The 18,843-nt window shown below is 48.4% G+C and overlaps 1 protein-coding gene across 4 annotated transcripts in view; it reads left to right on the top strand.

The window, feature by feature from the left end:
- Positions 1-18,843, top strand: part of LOC140398979 (serine/threonine-protein kinase A-Raf-like) — a 222,328-nt gene that overhangs the window by 23,804 nt on the left and 179,681 nt on the right. For all 4 annotated transcript variants that reach the window (XM_072488001.1, XM_072488002.1, XM_072488004.1 and 1 more), the window contains one exon: positions 10,523-10,755. In XM_072488001.1, the coding sequence (XP_072344102.1) occupies positions 10,552-10,755 (204 nt within the window). In that variant the 5' untranslated portion in view covers positions 10,523-10,551. The remainder of the gene's footprint in view (positions 1-10,522; positions 10,756-18,843) is intronic.

The raw sequence follows: 18,843 nt of genomic DNA on the forward strand, positions 1-18,843 counted from the left end.
GGTTTATTGTACTGTACAAACTGGTTGTGGTACAGGAGAGGGATTATTGTACTGTACAAACTGGGTGTGGTACAGGAGAGGGGTTATTGTACTGTATAAAATGGGTGCGGTACAGGGGAGGGGTTATTGTCCTGTACAAACTGGGTGTGGTACAGGAGAGGGGTTATTGTACTGTACAAACTGGGTGTGGTATAGGAGAGTGGTTATTGCGCTGTACATGGTGTGGTATAGGAGAGGTGTTATTGTACTGGACATACTGGGTGTGGTACTTGAGGGGCTATTGTACTGTACATACTGGATGAGGTACAGGAGAGGGGTTGCACTGTATAAACTGGGTGTGGTACAGGAGAGGGGTTATTGCACTGTACAAACTCGGTGTGGTATCGGAGAGGGATTATTGTATTGTACATACTGGGTGTGGTACAGGAGAGCGGTTATTGTCCTGTACAAACTGGGTGTGGTATAGGAGAGGGGTTATTGTACTGTACAAACTGGGTGTGGTACAGGAGAGCGGTTATTGTCCTGTACAAACTGGGTGTGGTATAGGAGAGGGGTTATTGTTAGGTACAAACTGAATGTGGTACAGGAGACGGGTTATTGTGCTGTACAAACTGGATGTGGTACAGCAGAGTGGTTATTGTACTGTACAAACTGGGTGTGGTATAGGAGAGTGGTTATTGCGCTGTACATGGTGTGGTATAGGAGAGGGGTTATTGTACTGGACATACTGGGTGTGGTACATGAGAGGGGTTATTTGTGGGCAGCACGGTAGCATAGTGGTTAGCACAATTGCTTCACAGCTCCAGGGTCCCATGTTCGATTGCCGGCTTGGGTCGCTGTCTGTGCGGAGTCTGCACATCCTCCCCGTGTGTGCGTGGGTTTCCTCCGGGTGCTCCGGTTTCCTCCCACTGTCCAAAGATGTGCGGGTTAGGTGGATTGGCCATGCTAATAAATTGCCCCTTAGTGTCTACAATTGCCGTTGGGGTGGGGTTACTGGGTTATGGGGATAGGGTGGGGGGTATGGGCTTGGGTAGGGTCCTCTTTCCAAGAGCCGGTGCAGACTCGATGGGCCAAATGGCCTCCTTCTGCACTGTAAATTCTATGAATACTGGGTGAGGTACAGGAGAGGGGTTATTGCACTATAAACGGTGTGGTACAGGAGAGGGGTTATTGTACTGTACATACTGGGTGTGGTACAGGAGAGGGGTTATTATACTATACAAACTGGATGTGGTATAGAAGAGGGGTTATTGTACTGTATCAACTGGGTGTGGTCTAGGAGACGGTTTATTGTACTGTTCAAACTGGTTGTGGTACAGGAGTGGGTTATTGTACTGTACAAACTGGGTGTGGTAGAGGGGAGGGGTTATTGTACTGTGTAAACTGGGTGTGGTGTAGGGGAGGGATTATTGTACTGTATCAACTGGGTGTGGTGTAGGAGAGGGGTTATTGTATTGTATAAGCTGGTGTGGTACAGGAGAGGGGTTATTGCACTGTATAATCTGGGTCTGGTACAGGAGAGGGGTTATTGTACTGTACAAACTGGGTGTGGGACAGGAGAGGGTTTATTGTACTGTATAAACTGGGTGCGGTACAGGGGAGGTGTTATTGTCCTGTACAAACTGGGTGCGGTACAGGAGAGGGGTTATTGTACTGTACATACTGGGTGAGGTACAGGAGAGGGGTTATTGTACTGTACATACTGGGTGTGGCATAGGAGAGGGGTTATTGTATTGTACATACTGGGTGTTGTACAGGAGAGGGGTCATTGTACTGTAAAACTGGGTGTGGTATAGGTGAGGGGTTATTGTGCTGTACAAACTGGGTGTGGTACAGGAGAAGGGTTATTGCACTACAAACTGGGTGTGGTATAGGAGAGGGATTATTGTACTGTCAACTGGGTGTGGTACAGGAGAGGGGTTTTTGTACTGTATAAACTGGGTGTGGTATAGGAGAGGGGTTATTGTACTGTATAAACGGTGTGGTACAGGAGGGGTTATTGCACTGCATATACTGGGTGTGGTACAGGAAAGCGGTTATTGTACTGTACAAACTGGGTGTGGTACAGGAGAGGGGTTATTGTACTGTACATACTGGGTGTGGGACAGGAGAGGGGTTATTGTACTGTACATACTGGGTGTGGTACAGGAGAGGGGTTATTGTACTGTACATACTGGGTGTGGTACAGGAGAGGGGTTATTGTACTGCACATACTGGGTGTGGTATAGGAGAGGGGTCATTGTATTGTACATACGGTGTGGTACAGGAGAGGGATTATTGTACTGAACAAACTGTGCGGTATAGGAGAGGGGTTATGCTGTATAAACTGTGTGTGGTATAGGGGAGGGGTTACTGTACTGTATAAACTGGGTGTGGTGTAGGAGAAGGGGTGTTGTATTGTACATACTGGGTGTGGTGCAGGAGAGGTGTTATTGGTCTGTATAAACTGGGTGTGGTATAGGAGTTGGTTTATTGTATTGTACAATAGGAGAGGGGTTATTGTATTGCACAAACTGGGTGGTACAGGAGAGGGGTTATTGTACTGTATAAACGGTGTGGTACAGGAGAGGGGTTATTGTACTGTATACACGGTGTGGTATAGGAGCGGGGTATTGTACTGTGTAAACTGGGTGTGGTATACATGGGGGTTATTGTACTGTATAAACTGGGTGAGGTACAGGAGAGGGGTTATTGTACTGTACAAACTGCGTGGTATAGGAGAGGGGTTATTGTACCGTATAAACTGGATGTGGTATATGGAGAGGTGTTAATATACTGTACACACTGGTTGTGGTATAGGAAGGCGTTATTGTACTGTACAAACTGGGTGTGGTACAGTAAAGGCGTTATTGTACTGTACAAACTGGGTGTAGTCTAGGAGAGGGGTTGTGCTGTACAAACTGGGGGTGGTACTGGAGAGGGGTTAATATACTGTACAAACTGGGTGTGGTATAGGAAAGGCGTTATTGTACTGTACAAACTGGGTGTGTTACAGGAGAGGGGTTATTCTACTGTACGCACGGTGTGGTACAGGAGAGGGGTTATTGTACTGTATAAACTGGGCGTGGTATAGGAGAGGGGTTATTGTACTGTACAAACTGGGTCTCGTATAGGAGACGGGTTATTGTACTGTATAAACTGGATGTGGTACAGGAGAGGGGTTATTGTACTGTACATACGGCGTGGTACAGGTGAGGGGTTATTGTACTGTACAAACTGGGTGTGGTACAGAAGAGGGGTTATTGTACTGTATAAACGGTGTGGTACAGGAGAGGGGTTATTGTACTGTGTAAACGGTGTGGTACAGGAGAGGGGTTATTGTACTGTATAAACTGGGTGTGGTATAGGAGATGGGGTATTGTGCTGTACAAACTGGGTGTGGTACAGGAGAGGGGTTACTGTACTGTATAAACTGGGTGTGGTGTAGGAGAAGAGGTGTTGTATTGTACATACTTGGTGTGGTGCAGGAGAGGTGTTATTGCTCTGTATAAACTGGGTGTGGTATAGGAGTCGGGTTATTGTACTGTACAAACTGGATGTGGTATAGGAGAGGGGTTATTGTATTGCACAAACTGCGTGGTATAGGAGAGGGGTTATTGTACTGAATAAATTTGGTGTGGTATAGGAGAGGGGTTGTACTGTACAAACTGGGGGTGGTGAAGGAGGGGTTATTCTACTGTACAAACTGGGTGTGCTACAGGAGAGGGGTTATTGTACTGTACAAACTTACAGAAGAGGGGTTATTGTACTGTACATACTGGGTGTGGTATAGGAGAGGGGTTATTGCACTGTATAAACTGGGTATGGTATAGAGAGGGCTTATTGTGCTGTACATACTGGGCGTGGTATAGGAGAGGGGTTATTGTACTGTACATACGGTGTGGTACAGGTGAGGGGTTATTGTACTGTACAAACTGGGTGTGGTACAGGAGAGGGGTTATTGCACTTCGTAAATTGGGTGGTACAGGAGAGCGGTTATCGTACTGTAGATACTGGGTGAGGTACAGGAGAGGGGTTATTGTACCGTATAAACTGGATGTGGTATAGGAGAGGGGTTATTGTCCTGTACAAACTGGGTGTAGTCTAGGAGAGGGGTTATTCTACTGTACATACTGGGTGTGGTACAGGAGAGGGGTTATTGTACGGTACAATCTGGGTGTGGTATCGGTGAGGGGTTATTGTACTGTACAAACTGGGTGTGGTACAGGAGAAGGGTTATTGAACTACATACTGGGTGTGGTATAGGAGAGGGATTATTGTACTGTACAAACTGGGTGTGGTACAGGAGAGGGTTTATTGTACTGTATAAACTGAGTGTGGTATAGGAGAGGGGTTATTATACTGTATAAACGGTGTGGTACAGGAGGGGTTATTGCACTGCATATACTGGGTGTGGTACAGGAAAGCGGTTATTGTACTGTACATACTGGGTGTGGTACAGGAGAGGGGTTATACTGTACAAACGGTGTGATACAGGAGAGGGGTTATTGTACTGTACATACTGGGTATGGTGTAGGAGAAGGGGTGTTGTATTGTACATACTGGGTGTGGTGCAGGAGAGGGGTTATTGTATTGCACAAACTGGGTGGTACAGGAGAGGGGTTATTGTACTGAATAAACGGTGTGGTATAGGAGAGCGGTTATTGTACTGTACAAACTGCGTGGTATAGGAGAGGGGTTATTGTACTGAATAAACTGGGTGTGGTATAGGAGAGGGATTGTACTGTACAAACGGGGTGGTGAAGGAGGGGTTATTCTACTGTACAAACTGGGTGTGGTATAGGAAAGGGGTTATTGTACTGTATCAACTGGGTGTGGTACAGGAGAGGGATTACTGTACTGTACAAACTGGGTGTGGTACAGGAGAGGGGTTATTGCACTGCATGAACTGGGTGTGGTACAGGAGAGGAGTTATTGCACTGCGTAAACTGGGTGGTACAGGAGAGCGGTTATTGTACTGTAGATACTGGGTGAGTTACAGGAGAGGGGTTATTGTACCGTATAAACTGGATGTGGCATAGGAGAGGTGTTATTGTCCTGTACAAACTGGGTGTAGTCTAGGAGAGGGGTTATTCTACTGTACCTACTGGGTGTGGTACAGGATAGGGGTTATTGTACTGTACAAACTGGGTGTGGTATAGGTGAGGGGTTATTGTACTGTACAAACTGGGTGTGGTACAGGAGAAGGGTTATTGAACTACAAACTGGGTGTGGTATAGGAGAGGGATTATTGTACTGTATAAACTGGGTGTGGTATAGGAGAGGGGTTATTGTACTGTACACGGTGTGGTATAGGAGAGGAGTTGTACTGTACAAACTGGGTGTGGTACAGGAGAGGGGTTGTACTGTACAAACGGGGCGGTATAGGAGGGGTTATTATACTGTACACACTGTGGTATAGGAAAGGGGTTATTGTACTGTATCATCTGGGAGTGGTACAGGAGAGGGGTTATTGTACTGTATAAACAGTGTGGTATACAGGGGGGTTATTGTACTGTACATACTGGGTGTGGTACAGGAGAGGGGTTATACTGTACAAACGGTGTGATACAGGAGAGGGGTTATTGTACTGTACATACTGGGTATGGTGTAGGAGAAGGGGTGTTGTATTGTACATACTGGGTGTGGTGCAGGAGAGGGGTTATTGTATTGCACAAACTGGGTGGTACAGGAGAGGGGTTATTGTACTGAATAAACGGTGTGGTATAGGAGAGCGGTTATTGTACTGTACAAACTGCGTGGTATAGGAGAGGGGTTATTGTACTGAATAAACTGGGTGTGGTATAGGAGAGGGATTGTACTGTACAAACGGGGTGGTGAAGGAGGGGTTATTCTACTGTACAAACTGGGTGTGGTATAGGAAAGGGGTTATTGTACTGTATCAACTGGGTGTGGTACAGGAGAGGGATTACTGTACTGTACAAACTGGGTGTGGTACAGGAGAGGGGTTATTGCACTGCATGAACTGGGTGTGGTACAGGAGAGGAGTTATTGCACTGCGTAAACTGGGTGGTACAGGAGAGCGGTTATTGTACTGTAGATACTGGGTGAGTTACAGGAGAGGGGTTATTGTACCGTATAAACTGGATGTGGCATAGGAGAGGTGTTATTGTCCTGTACAAACTGGGTGTAGTCTAGGAGAGGGGTTATTCTACTGTACCTACTGGGTGTGGTACAGGATAGGGGTTATTGTACTGTACAAACTGGGTGTGGTATAGGTGAGGGGTTATTGTACTGTACAAACTGGGTGTGGTACAGGAGAAGGGTTATTGAACTACAAACTGGGTGTGGTATAGGAGAGGGATTATTGTACTGTATAAACTGGGTGTGGTACAGGAGAGGGGTTATTGCACTGTATAAACTGGGTGTGGTATAGGAGAGGGGTTATTGTACTGTATAAACGGTGTGGTACAGGAGAGGTGTTATTGCACTGCAAATACTGGGTGTGGTGCAGGAAAGCGGTTATTGTACTGTACATACTGGGTGTGGTACAGGAGAGGGGTTATTGTACTGTGCAAACTGGATGTGGTACAGGAGAGGGGCTATTCTACTGTACACACGGTGTTGTACAGGAGAGAGGTTATTGTACTGTATAAAATGGGTGTGGTATAGGAGAGGGGTTGTACTGTACAAACTGGGGGTGGTATAGGAGAGGGGTTAATATACAGTACCAACTGGGTGTGGTATAGGAAAGGGGTTATTGTACTGTACAAACTGGGTGTGGTACAGGAGGGGGGTTATTGTACTGTACATACTGGGTGTGGTACAGGAGAGTGGTTATTGTACTGTACATACTGGGTGTGGTACAGGAGAGGTGTTATTGTACTGTACAAACTGGGTGTGGTACAGGAGAGGGGTTATTGTACTGTACAAACGGTGTGATACAGGAGAGGGGTTATTGGGTTATTGTACTGTATAAACTGGGTATGGTACAGGAGAGGGGTTATTGTACTGTACATACTGGGTGTGGTTATAGGAGAGAGGTTATTGTACTGTACAAACGGTGTGATACAGAAGAGGAGTTATTGTACTGTATAAACTGGGTGTGGTACAGGAAAGGGGTTATTGTACTGTACAAACTGGGTATGGTACAGGAGAGGGGTTATTGTACTGTACAAACGGTGTGATACAGGAGAGGGGTTACTGTACTGCACAAATTGATTGTGGTACAGGAGAGGGGTTATTGTACTGTACAAACTGGGTGTGGTACATGAGAGGGGTTATTGTACTGTACAAATGGTGTGATACAGGAGAGGGGATATTGTACTGTACAAACTGGGTGTGGTACAGAAGAGGGTTTATTGTACTGTACAAACTGGTATAGAAGAGGGGTTATTGTACTGTCCATACTGTGTGTGGTACAGGAGAGGGGCTATTCTTCTGTACATACTGGGTGTGGTACAGGAGAGTAGTTGTACTGTAAAAACTGGGGGTGGTATAGGATAGGGGTTAATATACTGTACAAACTGGGTGTGGTATAGGAGAGGGGTTATTGTACTGTACGAACTGGGTGTGGTATAGGAGAGGGGTTGTACTGTACAAACTGGGGGTGGTACTGGAGAGGGGTTCATATACTGTACAAACTGGGTGTGGTATAGGAAAGGCGTTATTGTACTGTACAAACTGGGTGATGTACTGGAGAGGGGTTATTGTACTGTACACACGGTGTGGTATAGGAGAGGAGTTGTACTGTACAAACTGGGTGTGGTACAGGAGAGGGGTTGTACTGTACAAACGGGGCGGTATAGGAGGGGTTATTATACTGTACACACTGTGGTATAGGAAAGGGGTTATTGTACTGTATCATCTGGGAGTGGTACAGGAGAGGGGTTATTGTACTGTATAAACAGTGTGGTATACAGGGGGGTTATTGTACTGTATAAACTGGGTGTGGTGTAGGAGAGGGTTATTGTACTGTATAAACTAGGTGTGGTATAGGAGAGGGGTTATTGTACGGTACAAACTTGGTGTGGTGTCGGAGAGGGTTATTGTACTGTACAAAGTGGGTGTGGTACAGGAGAGGGGTTATTGTACTGTACATACTGGGTGTGGTACAGGAGTGGTTATTGTACTGTACAAACTGTGTGGTACAGGAGAGGGGTTCTTGTACTGTACAAACTGGGTGTGGTACAGGAGGGGTTATTGTACTGTACATACTGGGTGTGGTACAGGAGAGGGGTTATTGTACTGTACAAATGGGGTGTGGTATAGGAGAGAGGTTATTGTACTGTACAAACGGTGTGGTATAGGAGAGGGGTTATTGTACTGTACAAACGGTGTGGTATAGGAGAGGGGGTTATTGTACTGTACATACTGGTTGTGGTATAGGAGAGGGGTTATTGTACTGTACAAACGATGTGGTACAGGGAGGGGTTATTGTACTGTACAAACTGGTTGTGGTACAGAGAGGGGTTATTGTACTGTTTAAACTGGTTGTGGTAAAGGAGAGGGGTTATTGTACTGTACATACTGGGTGTGGTACAGGAGAGGTGTTATTGTACTGTACAAATGGTGTGGTATAGGAGAGGGGTTATTGTCTTGTACATACTGGGTGTGGTATAGGAGAGGCGTTATTGTACTGTCCAAACTGGGTGTGGTATAGGGGAGGGGTTATTGTGCTGTATAAACTGGGTGTGATTTTTGTGCATTTCAGGTGTGGTCCAGTTGAGGGGTTGTTGTACTGTACTTGCTGGGTATGCTACAGGTGCGGGGTTATTGTACTACTTTCTGGGTGTGCTACTGTTGTAGAGGTGTGGGGTTTTGTACTGAACACAGTGTGATACTAGCCGGGGTTTATACTGCTGTGGTCGAGGTGCGGGGTTTATTGGGCTGTACACTCTGGGACTGGCGAGGGCCAGTGCTGTCCGGGTTTTGAAACTTCCCTCTTGCTGTAATATCTGCCTTCATCTTGCACTTCTCGCTTGTCTGATGTGCATTCCTCTCAAAATACTTTTAGAACAACTAACAGAGCTATTTTTGGAGTCACTCAGTACTTCCTGCATTGCACAAGGTCACAAACATTTCATCTTGCTGGGAACTTGAGTGAAAGATGTGACAGATTGGGCTGATTTAGTACTCCAGGACTTCGCTGTGGTAAATATATCCTCGCCTTTAGTCATGTTTAGTTCTCCTGCTCGCCATTTGCCACCTACCCAGTGAGATCAAAACCCACTTGCAACAGATCCTTCGATATCAACGGAAGTAAATAAGGAAGAGTAGTTCTGGTTCCTCAGGGTGACTTGCACTGTATTTTCTCAGCTACTGACAGTTGAAGTGAGCCCCCATTTGATTCCGATAAGGTCATTCAAGCCTTTACTGCTGGGTCTGAGCTTGTGCCACACTGGTCCTAAAATCAACAGGTCATGGACAATATGCTCACTGAACAGCACAGTGACTGGAATCATACGGCACAGGCTGATCCTGCTAAATAATATCATAGGCAACACAAGACAGAACTTTAAAGAGATGACAAGTTTAAACAAGACTGAAGGTAGGTGCTGAGGGAGCGCTGCACTCTCGGAGGGTCAGTACTGAGGGAGTACTGCACTGTCTGAGCGTCAGTACTGAGGGAGCACTGCACTGTCAGAGGGTTAGTGCTGAGGATGCATCGCACTGTCTGAGGCTCAGTATGAGGGAGCATCGCACTGTCCGAGGGTCAGTACTGAGGGAGCATCGCACTGTCAGAGCGTCAGTACTGAGGGAGCACTGCACTGTCAGAGGGTTAGTGCTGAGGATGCATCGCACTGTCTGAGGCTCAGTATGAGGGAGCATCGCACTGTCAGAGGGTCAGTACTGAGGGAGCATCGCACTGTCAGAGGGTCAGTACTGAGGGAGCATCGCACTGTCAGAGGGTCAGTGCTGAGGATGCATCGCACTGTCAGAGGGTCAGTACTGAGGGAGCATCGCACTGTCAGAGGGTCAGTACTGAGGGAGCATCGCACTGTCAGAGGGTCAGTGCTGAGGATGCATCGCACTGTCTGAGGGTCAGTACTGAGGGAGTGCCGCACTGTCGGAGGTCAGTGCTAAGGGAGCATAGCATTCTCAGAGGGTCAGTAATGAGGTGGCACCACACTGAGGGTCAGTAATGAGAGAGCCCCGCTCTAGCGGAGGGCCAGTGCCGAGGGAGAGCCGCACTGTCAGAGGGTCAGTGCTGAGGTAGCACCGTACTGTTGAAGGTTCAGTACTGAGGAAAAGCCATATTATCAGAATGTTAATGCTGAGGGTGCGCCGCAGTGTTGGTGAGTCAATATTGAGGTAGCGCCGTACTGTCGGGGAGTTAATACTGAGGGAGAGCTGCTCTGTCAGAGAATGAATACTGAGCGAGCACCGCACCCCTACCGCTGTGTCTCTTGATGATGCAGTGCACTTCCTTGTTCTTTATGTCGGAGTTGAGGCAGTAAGGCCACCCAGCCAGTGGAGGGTTGACGACCAGAATTTAATGGAGGTTTCCTCATGCTCTGGCCATGAGACAGGTAACTGATTGAGACAGCGCAGCCTCTAACTAGTGGCCGTTGATTCACAGGGTGAAACAAGGTGAACGTCTCAGCCTGAATGAAGCGGGTCTCGGCATCCTCCCCGGCTCTGAGCAATGGCTATGGCCTCCCCAGCCTGATCATCAGCACGGTGCATTCCACTCCCAGCGGAGGCCAGGAGCAGCAGCCTTACCAACGGACCCCACTGGCACACAGCCCCGGCGAGATGCCCAGAGCCACAGGCACCGTCCGCGTCTACCTGCCCAACAAGCAACGCACTGTGGTAAGTCATGGCCACTTTTTGTTAGGGTGGACGGATGGTGGTGAGGAATAGTAGGTGGGGTCGAGGTGGAGATCTCATGCAGTTGCATTTGCTGGCGTTGTGGGTTTCGTTCGTGCTATTGAGAAAATGTGTTTGCACCATGGACTGTCGATTTCCAGAGGATGTTGTCTGGAATCCTTAAATTTAACTTGTTGAATTCTTCATTCACTGGGATGTGGGTGTTGTTGATTGTGCCCAGCATTTAAAAAAATATATATATTTATTAAAGTTTTTTAGCACAATTTTTCTCCCTTACAAACAATACCCCCCCCCCCCCCCCCCCCCCCCCCCCCCCCCCCCCCCCCCCCCCAAGGTTGCTGCTGCTGCTGACCGACCTTCCTCTAATGCTCCGTGAGATAGTCTAGGAACGGTTGCCACCGCCTGTAGAACCCCTGCGCAGACCTTCTCAAGGCGAACTTAATCCTCTCGGACTTTATGAAACCAGCCAAATCATTTATTTGGACGCGGAGAAGGCCTTTGACCAAATAGAGTGGGAGTACCTCTGGGAGGTGCTGCATAGGTTTTGGGTTTGGGGGAGGGTTTATCAGTTGGGTTAAGCTCCTTTACAGAGCCCCGGTGGCGAGTGTAGTGACTGCCGCTATCTCCGCCTCTCCCTCCTCCGATGGCATCATCATCACGTTTAAGAGCCGCCGCACGTTAGTGTTTAGTTGCCTGCCCTTTACGAATCCCGTCTGGTCCTCGTGAACCACCGCCGGGACACAGTCCTCAATCCTCGTAGCCAACATTTTTGCCAGCAACTTTGCATCCACATTGAGGAGCGAGATCGGCCTGTACGATCCAAATTGCAGTGGGTCCTTGTCCTGCTTTAAGATCAAAGAAATTGTCACTTCTGACATTGTCGGGGGTAGCGTCCCCTCCTCTCTTGCCTCATTCAAGGTCCTCACCAGTAGCGGGGCCAACAGGTCTACGTACTTCCTGTAGAACTCCACCGGGAATCCGTCCGGTCCCGGGGCCTTCCCCGCCTGCATACTCCCCAAACCCTTGCTCAGCTCCTCCAACCCAATTGGTACCCCCAAACCAGCCACCTCTTGCTCCTCCACCCTCGAATCTCAGTTGATCTAGGAATCGTCTCATCCCCTCTTCCCCCGCTGGGGGCTGGGATCTGTATAGCTCTTCATAAAAGGCCTTAAATACCTTGTTTATTTTCGTCGCACTCCGAACCGTGGCTCCCCTTCCATCTTTGACTCCCCCTATTTCCCTCGCTGCCATCCTCTTACGGAGCTGGTGTGCCAGCATCCGACTAGCCTTTTCCCCATACTCGTAGGTCGCCCCCTGCGCTTTCCCCCACTGTGCCTCCGCCTTCCCTGTGGTCAACAGGTCAAACTCCGTCTGGAGCCGTCGTCTTTCCCCAAGTAATCTTTCCTCCGGGGCCTCTGCGTATCTCCTGTCCACTCTCAAAATCTCCCCCACTAACCTCTCCCTTTCCATACCCTCTGTCTTCTCCCTATGAGCCCTAATGGAGATTAGCTCTCCCCTGATCACTGCCTTCAACGCCTCCTCCACCACCCCCACCTGCACCTCCCCGTTGTCGTTGGCCTCCAAGTACCTTTCAATACACCCCCTCACCTTCCCACACACCACCTCGTCCGCCAACAGTCCCACATCCAGCCGCCACAATGGGCATTGGTCCCTCTCCTCTCCCAGCTCCAGTTCCACCCAATGCGGGGCATGGTCCGAAATGGCTATAGCCGAATACTCCGTCCCCTCCACCCTCTGGATGAGCGCCCTACCCAGAACAAAGAAATCTATCCGGGAGTAGGCTTTGTGTACATGGGAGAAGAAAGAAAATTCCCTGGTCTGCGGCCTTGCAAACCACCATGGGTCCACTCCCCCCATCTGATCCATAAACCCCCTAAGTACCTTGGCCGCCGCCGGCCTCTTTCCAGTCCTTGATTTGGAGCGGTCCAGTGCTGGATCCAACACTGTATTGAAGTCCCCTCCCATTATCTGGCCTCCTATCTCCAGGTCTGGAATGCGCCCCAACATGCGCTTCATGAATCCTGCATCATCCCAGTTCGGGGCGTATATGTTCACCAACACCACCCACGTCCCTTGCAACCTATCGCTCACCATTACATATCGCCCTCCATTGTCCACTACAATAGTCTTGGCCTCAAATGACACCCGCTTTCCCACCAATATTGCCACCCCTCTATTCTTCGCGTCCAGTCCCGAATACCTGCCCTACCCATCCCTTTCTTAACATTCGAGCCCTCTTCACCGGCCCATTCAGGCCCCTCATGTTCCACGTTATCAGCCCCCCCGGCAGCCGACTAGCCATCTCCTTTTATGGGCCAGTCCCGTGTCCACGCCTCCCTCACCCTCCAGTCCCCCAGGTGGGGGATCCCCGTCCCGACCACCTCTTCTGTGTCTTTCGGCCACTGCAGCAGCAAACCCCCCCCCCCCCCCCCCTCCCCCGGCTAGACCCCTGTCTAGCTTTTTTGCTTCTCCCATGTCACTACCGTTAGTCAGCTGACGCCTGCTGACCCCGGCTTCCCCCGCCGTCCCATTGACCTCCCCGTGTGGGAGTCGCCCGATCAATATGCGTTCCTTCGTTCCCCTTCCCACCTTTCTTCCCGCACGCGGGAAAAAGCCCCGCGCTTTCCAAAGCCCGCTCCGCCCCATCTGGCGCAGCTCCTGTCACGGCCTTGTCTCTCTCCCCCAGCCCATGTAACATTTCCTGCGCATGATTCATAGAATCATAGAATTTACAGTGCAGAAGGAGGTCATTCGGCCCATCGAGTCTGCACCGGCCCTTACAAAGAGCACCCTATTGAAGCCCATGTATCTACCCTATCCCCGTAACCCAGTAACCCCCACTTAACATTTTTCAGACACTCGGGGCAATTTATCATGGCCAATCCACCTAACCCGCACATCTTTGGACTGTGGGAGGAAGCCGGAGCACCCGGAGGAAACCCACGCAGACACGGGGAGAATGTGCAGACTCCGCACAGACAGTGACCCAGCCGGGAATCGAACCTGGGACCCTGGAGCTGTGAAGCAACTGTGCTAACCACTATGCGACCGTGCTGCCCACATGCCCCAGTCCGGGTATATTCGGATCTCTGCATTGTCCCACTTACTGCTCCGCTCCTTCTTGGCCCATTTCAGGACCCACTCTCTGTCCGTGAACCGGTGAAACCTCACCACCATCGCCCTTGGCGGCTCATTTGCCTGGGGCTTTCTCGCCAGCACCCGATGTGCCCCGTCCAACTCCAGCGGCCTCGAAGGGGCCTTCGTGCCCATCATCGTGCTCGCGTATGCCCCGGCATCGGCCCCCTCTACTCCTTCAGGGAGACCCAGGATCCGCAGATTCTTTCTCCTCGACCTGTTCTCCAGGTCTTCGAGTCTTCCCGCTCACCTCTTGTGTAGTGCCTCGTTCTGCTCCACTCTCACCGCCAGGCCCAAGAGCTCGTCCTCGTTCTGACTGACTCTTTTATGTACCTCCTGGATCTTAACCTCGTGGGCCTTCTGGGTGATCCCGAGTCCAATTGCCGAAAGCATAGGCGCCAACATCTCCTTGCGCATCTCCTCGCGCTGCTCCTCGAAGCAGCGCTTGATGAACTCCTGCAGCTCCCCTTTGTCCCTGGCCGCCGCCATTTTGTTTTTTCCCTCGCTTCTCCCGTTGCTCCAGTGCCGCTTTTTTGGCCGTTGTACTTCTGGTCCGTTTCATAGAAGTTGGAGGGGGACCTCTCTCTTCCCTTCCCCACGGGTTGCGTCAAAAAAAGTTCCGTTGGGGCTCCTCTAGCGAGCCCGAAAGTCCGTGGTAGCGGGAGCTGCCGAATCGTGCGGCTTAGCTCCGCATAGCCGCAACCGGAAGTCCGTGCCCAGCATTTATTGCTCATCCCTAAATGCCCCTTGGGAAGTTGGTGGCTGAGCTGCCATCTTGAACCGCTGTCCTCCTCTTGTGGTGTAGGTATTAAGGAGGGAGTTTCAGGATACAGCCAATATAGAATCAGAGGAAATAGGAGCAGGAGGAGGCCATTCGGCCCTTTGAGCCTGCCCCGCCATTCATTATGATCATGACTGATCAATAGCCTAATCCCACTTTCCCCATCGCTCTAAGTGCTATATCTAACTGCTTCTTGAAAGCATACAATATTTTGGCCTCAGCTACTTCCTGTGGTCACGAATTCCACAGGCCGACCACTCTCTGGGTGAGGAAATTTCTCCTCACTCTGCGTAAATGGTCTACCCCATATCCTCCGACTTTGACCCCTGGTTCTGGACACACCCACCATCGGCAACATCCTTCCTGCATCTACCCTGTCCAGTCCTGTTAGACCTTTATAGGTTTCTATGAGATTTCCCCCCCCCCCCCCCCTCATTCTTCTGAATTCCAACAAATTCAATCCTAAATTATTTAATCTCTCCTTGTATATTATTCCCACCATCCCAGATATCAGTCTGGTAAACCTTCGCTGCACTCCCCCCTAGAACAAGAACATCCTTCCTCAGATAAGGAGACCAAAACTGCACACACTATTCCAGGTGTGGCCTCTCCAATTCAGCAAGACATTCCAGCTCCTTTACTGGAATCCTCTCTCAATGAAGGCCAGCATACCATTTACCTTCTATACCTCCTGCTGTACCTGCATGCTTACCTTCAGTGACTGATGTACGAGGACACCAGGGTCTTGCTGCACATTCCCCTCTCTCAATCTATAGCCATTCAGATAATAGTCTGTCTTATTTTTGCTACCAAAGTGACTAACCTCTCATTTGTCCAAATTATACTGCATCGGCCATGCATTTGCCCACTCATTCAACTTGTCCAATCACACACTGAAGGATCTCTGCATCCTCCTCACTGCTCACCCTCCCACCCAACTTGGTGTCATCTGCAAATTTGGAGATACTATAATTTGCTTCCTCATCTAAATCATTAATATATATTTGTTATTTGCAGCACAGAAGGAGACTATTCGGCCCATCGTGTCTGCACCAGCTCCCAAAAGAGCTATCTAGTTAGTCCCAATCCCCAGCCTATTTCCATAGCCCTTTAAATTAATCACTTTCAAATATATATCCAGCTCTCTTTTGAAACTCCCTATGGAATCCACCTCCACCACTCTCCCAGGCAGCGCATTCCAAACCCCAACAACTCTCTTGAGTAAAGAAGTTTCTCCTTATCTCACTCCCAACTCACTTGCTGACCACCTTGAAATTACAATCCCTAGTCACTGTCATACCAACTACTGGAAACAGAATATCCTTCTTTACCCTGTCAAAAGTGTTCATAATTTTGAATGCCTCAATAAGGTCGCCTCTTAATCTTCTCTGCTCCAAGGAGAACAAACCCAATTTTTCCTTGTATCTAAAATTCCTCATTCCTGTTGTCACTGTAGTAAATCTCCTCTGCACTCTCTCCAGCACTTTCACATCCTTCCTTAAATAATGTGCCCAGAACTGAACACACTGCTCCAAATGTGGCCTGACCAATAATTTGTAGAGGTGTAGCATCTTTTCCTTGCTTTTATACTCTTATGCCCCTATATATAAACCCAAGGATGCTATAAGCTTTCTTAACAACTGGTTCAACTTGCCTGGCCACCTTCAGAGTATTATGCACTTGAACCCCGAGGTCCCTCTGCTCCTGTACTCCCCATACCTCTCTTTTGTACCATTGAGCCGATATTGCCTCCCCATGTTTCTTCTATCAGAATGCATTACCTCGCATTTTGCTGCATTGAAGTTCATCTGCCAGGTGTCTGCCCATTTAGCCAACTTTGTCAATGTCCCTCTGAAGTCGCTCAGCATCATCCTCACAATTCATTATTCTCACTACTTTAGTATTGTGCAAATTTAGGGATTTTGCCCTCAACACCCATCCATCCACTGTTTCCTCTCTCTTAGCCAACTTCTAATCCAAGCTGCCAAGGACCCATCAATCCCAAACATTTTAAATATTTTAAACAACCTGCCATCTGACACCATATCGAGTGCTTTCTGAAAGTCCAAATATGCAAAATTCACAACACTGCCTTCATTCACTGCCTGTGTCACTCAATTAAAGAACTAAATGTGTCAGATATGACCTTCCCTTGACAAAGCCATGTTGACTGTCTAGTATTAACTTGTTTTTCTCTGTATATATATCTCACCCTGTATAATGGCCTCCACCAGTTTACCCTCTATTGATATCAGGCTGATAGGTCTGTAGTTTCCTGGGTTATCCTTTGCACTCTTCTTAACCAACGGCGGATTAATCCTGTGTTCAGAAAGGCATAGAAAATTTCTGTCAGCGACTCTGCAATATGCTCCCTTACCCCTCTTCGCAATCTAGGATGTCTCCCATCTGGGCTTGGCGACTTCTCTACTTGGAGTGTTGCCAGCCTTTTAGCACCGTTTCTTTATCACTATACTGTTCAATTGCTCAACATTTTCAACTGGGCCATTGTCACCATCTTCTTAGTTGGCAAAGTGCTGATTTAGTACCACTGCCATACCCTCCGTTTCAGTGAGCTGTATACCCTGCTTGTCCCTTATGGGCCCCCTAATTATTTCTCATGGGTACGTACCTATCTTGCATCCTATTCATCTCTCCTTTGAAAGTCTCCCATTTTTCATCCACTGTTTTACCCCCCAAAATGGGTTTCTAATTAACCTGCTCCAGTTCAACTTTCATACCCCTAACATTAGCCCTTTTCCAGTCTAGGATCTTAATCTGTGACTGATTTTTATCTTTTTCCAACTTAATATTAAACTGTATTATATTTTGATCGCTATTTCCCAACTGCTCCCCACTCTGATTTTCTCCACGTGCCCTGCCTCATTTCCTAGGACCAGATCCAGCAAAGTTTGCTCCCTGGTAGGACTGGAAATGTACTGTTCCAGAAAGTTCTCCTTCACCCACTGCAGGAATTTCTTCCCTTCCACGCCCCACACTCTTTGCCCAGTCTACCTTAGGGTAATTGAAATCCCCAGCTATCACAACCCTATTGCCCTGCAGGTTTCCATAATCTGCCTGCAAATAAGTTCATAAGATATAGGAGCAGAATTAGGTCATTTGATCCACCGAGCCTGCTCCGCCATTCTATCATGGCTGATATGTTCCTCATCTGCCACCTACAATGTTACAGACCAAGAGCTGGATTGCGAAATCAGGTGGAACATTGCCCTTTTAGATCACATGACCTAGGAGCAGGAGTAGGCAATTTAGCCTCCCGAGATAAACACCCTCAATGTGATCATGGCTGATCCCATCCTGGCCTCAACTTCACCGTCCTGCCCGTTCTCCATAACTCTTCAACCCATTGCTAATTAAAAATCTGTCAAACCCCTCCTTCAATTTACTCACTGTCCCAGCATCCACCGCACTCTGGGCTAGTGAATTCCACACATTTACAACCCTGTGGGAGAAGTAGTTTTTCCTCAAAACATGTTTTAAATTTGCTACCTCTTATTCTAAGATTATGACCTTTCGTTTTAGAATGGCCCACAAGAGGAAGCATCAGCTCCCCGTCTACTTTATCCATAGCTTTTAGCATCTTGTATACTTCAGTTCGATCTCCCTGCGTTCTTTTAAACTCCAGAGTATACGCCTAAACTGTTTAATCTCTCCTCATATGACAAACCCCTTCTCTCTGAAATCAACCGAGTGATCCTCCTCCGAACTGCCTCCAATGCCACTACATCTTTCCTCAAATAAGGGGACCAAAACTGTACACAATATTCCAGGTGCGGTCTTACCAATGCCACTGCCTCACAGGTTTAAATCCACCCCCACGACACTATTTACTCTCTCAGCCAGGAGATTGATTCCATTTCGGCTCAGATGAAACCCATCTCTTCTATATAGCTTTCTCCTCCCCTAAACTGATCCCAATGTCTCAAAAATCTAATCCCCTCCCTTTGACACCATATTGTAAATAGCTGTGGAACTCCACTAGTCACTGCCTGCACATTTGAAAGAGACCTGTTAATTCCTGCTCTTTGTTTTCTGTCTGCCAACCAGTTTTCTATCCATCTTAATACCTAATCCCGGACACTTTAATTTTACACGCTAATTTCTTATGTGCGACT

Source organism: Scyliorhinus torazame, chromosome 22 (assembly GCF_047496885.1).
Source record: "Scyliorhinus torazame isolate Kashiwa2021f chromosome 22, sScyTor2.1, whole genome shotgun sequence".
NCBI lineage: Eukaryota > Metazoa > Chordata > Chondrichthyes > Carcharhiniformes > Scyliorhinidae > Scyliorhinus > Scyliorhinus torazame.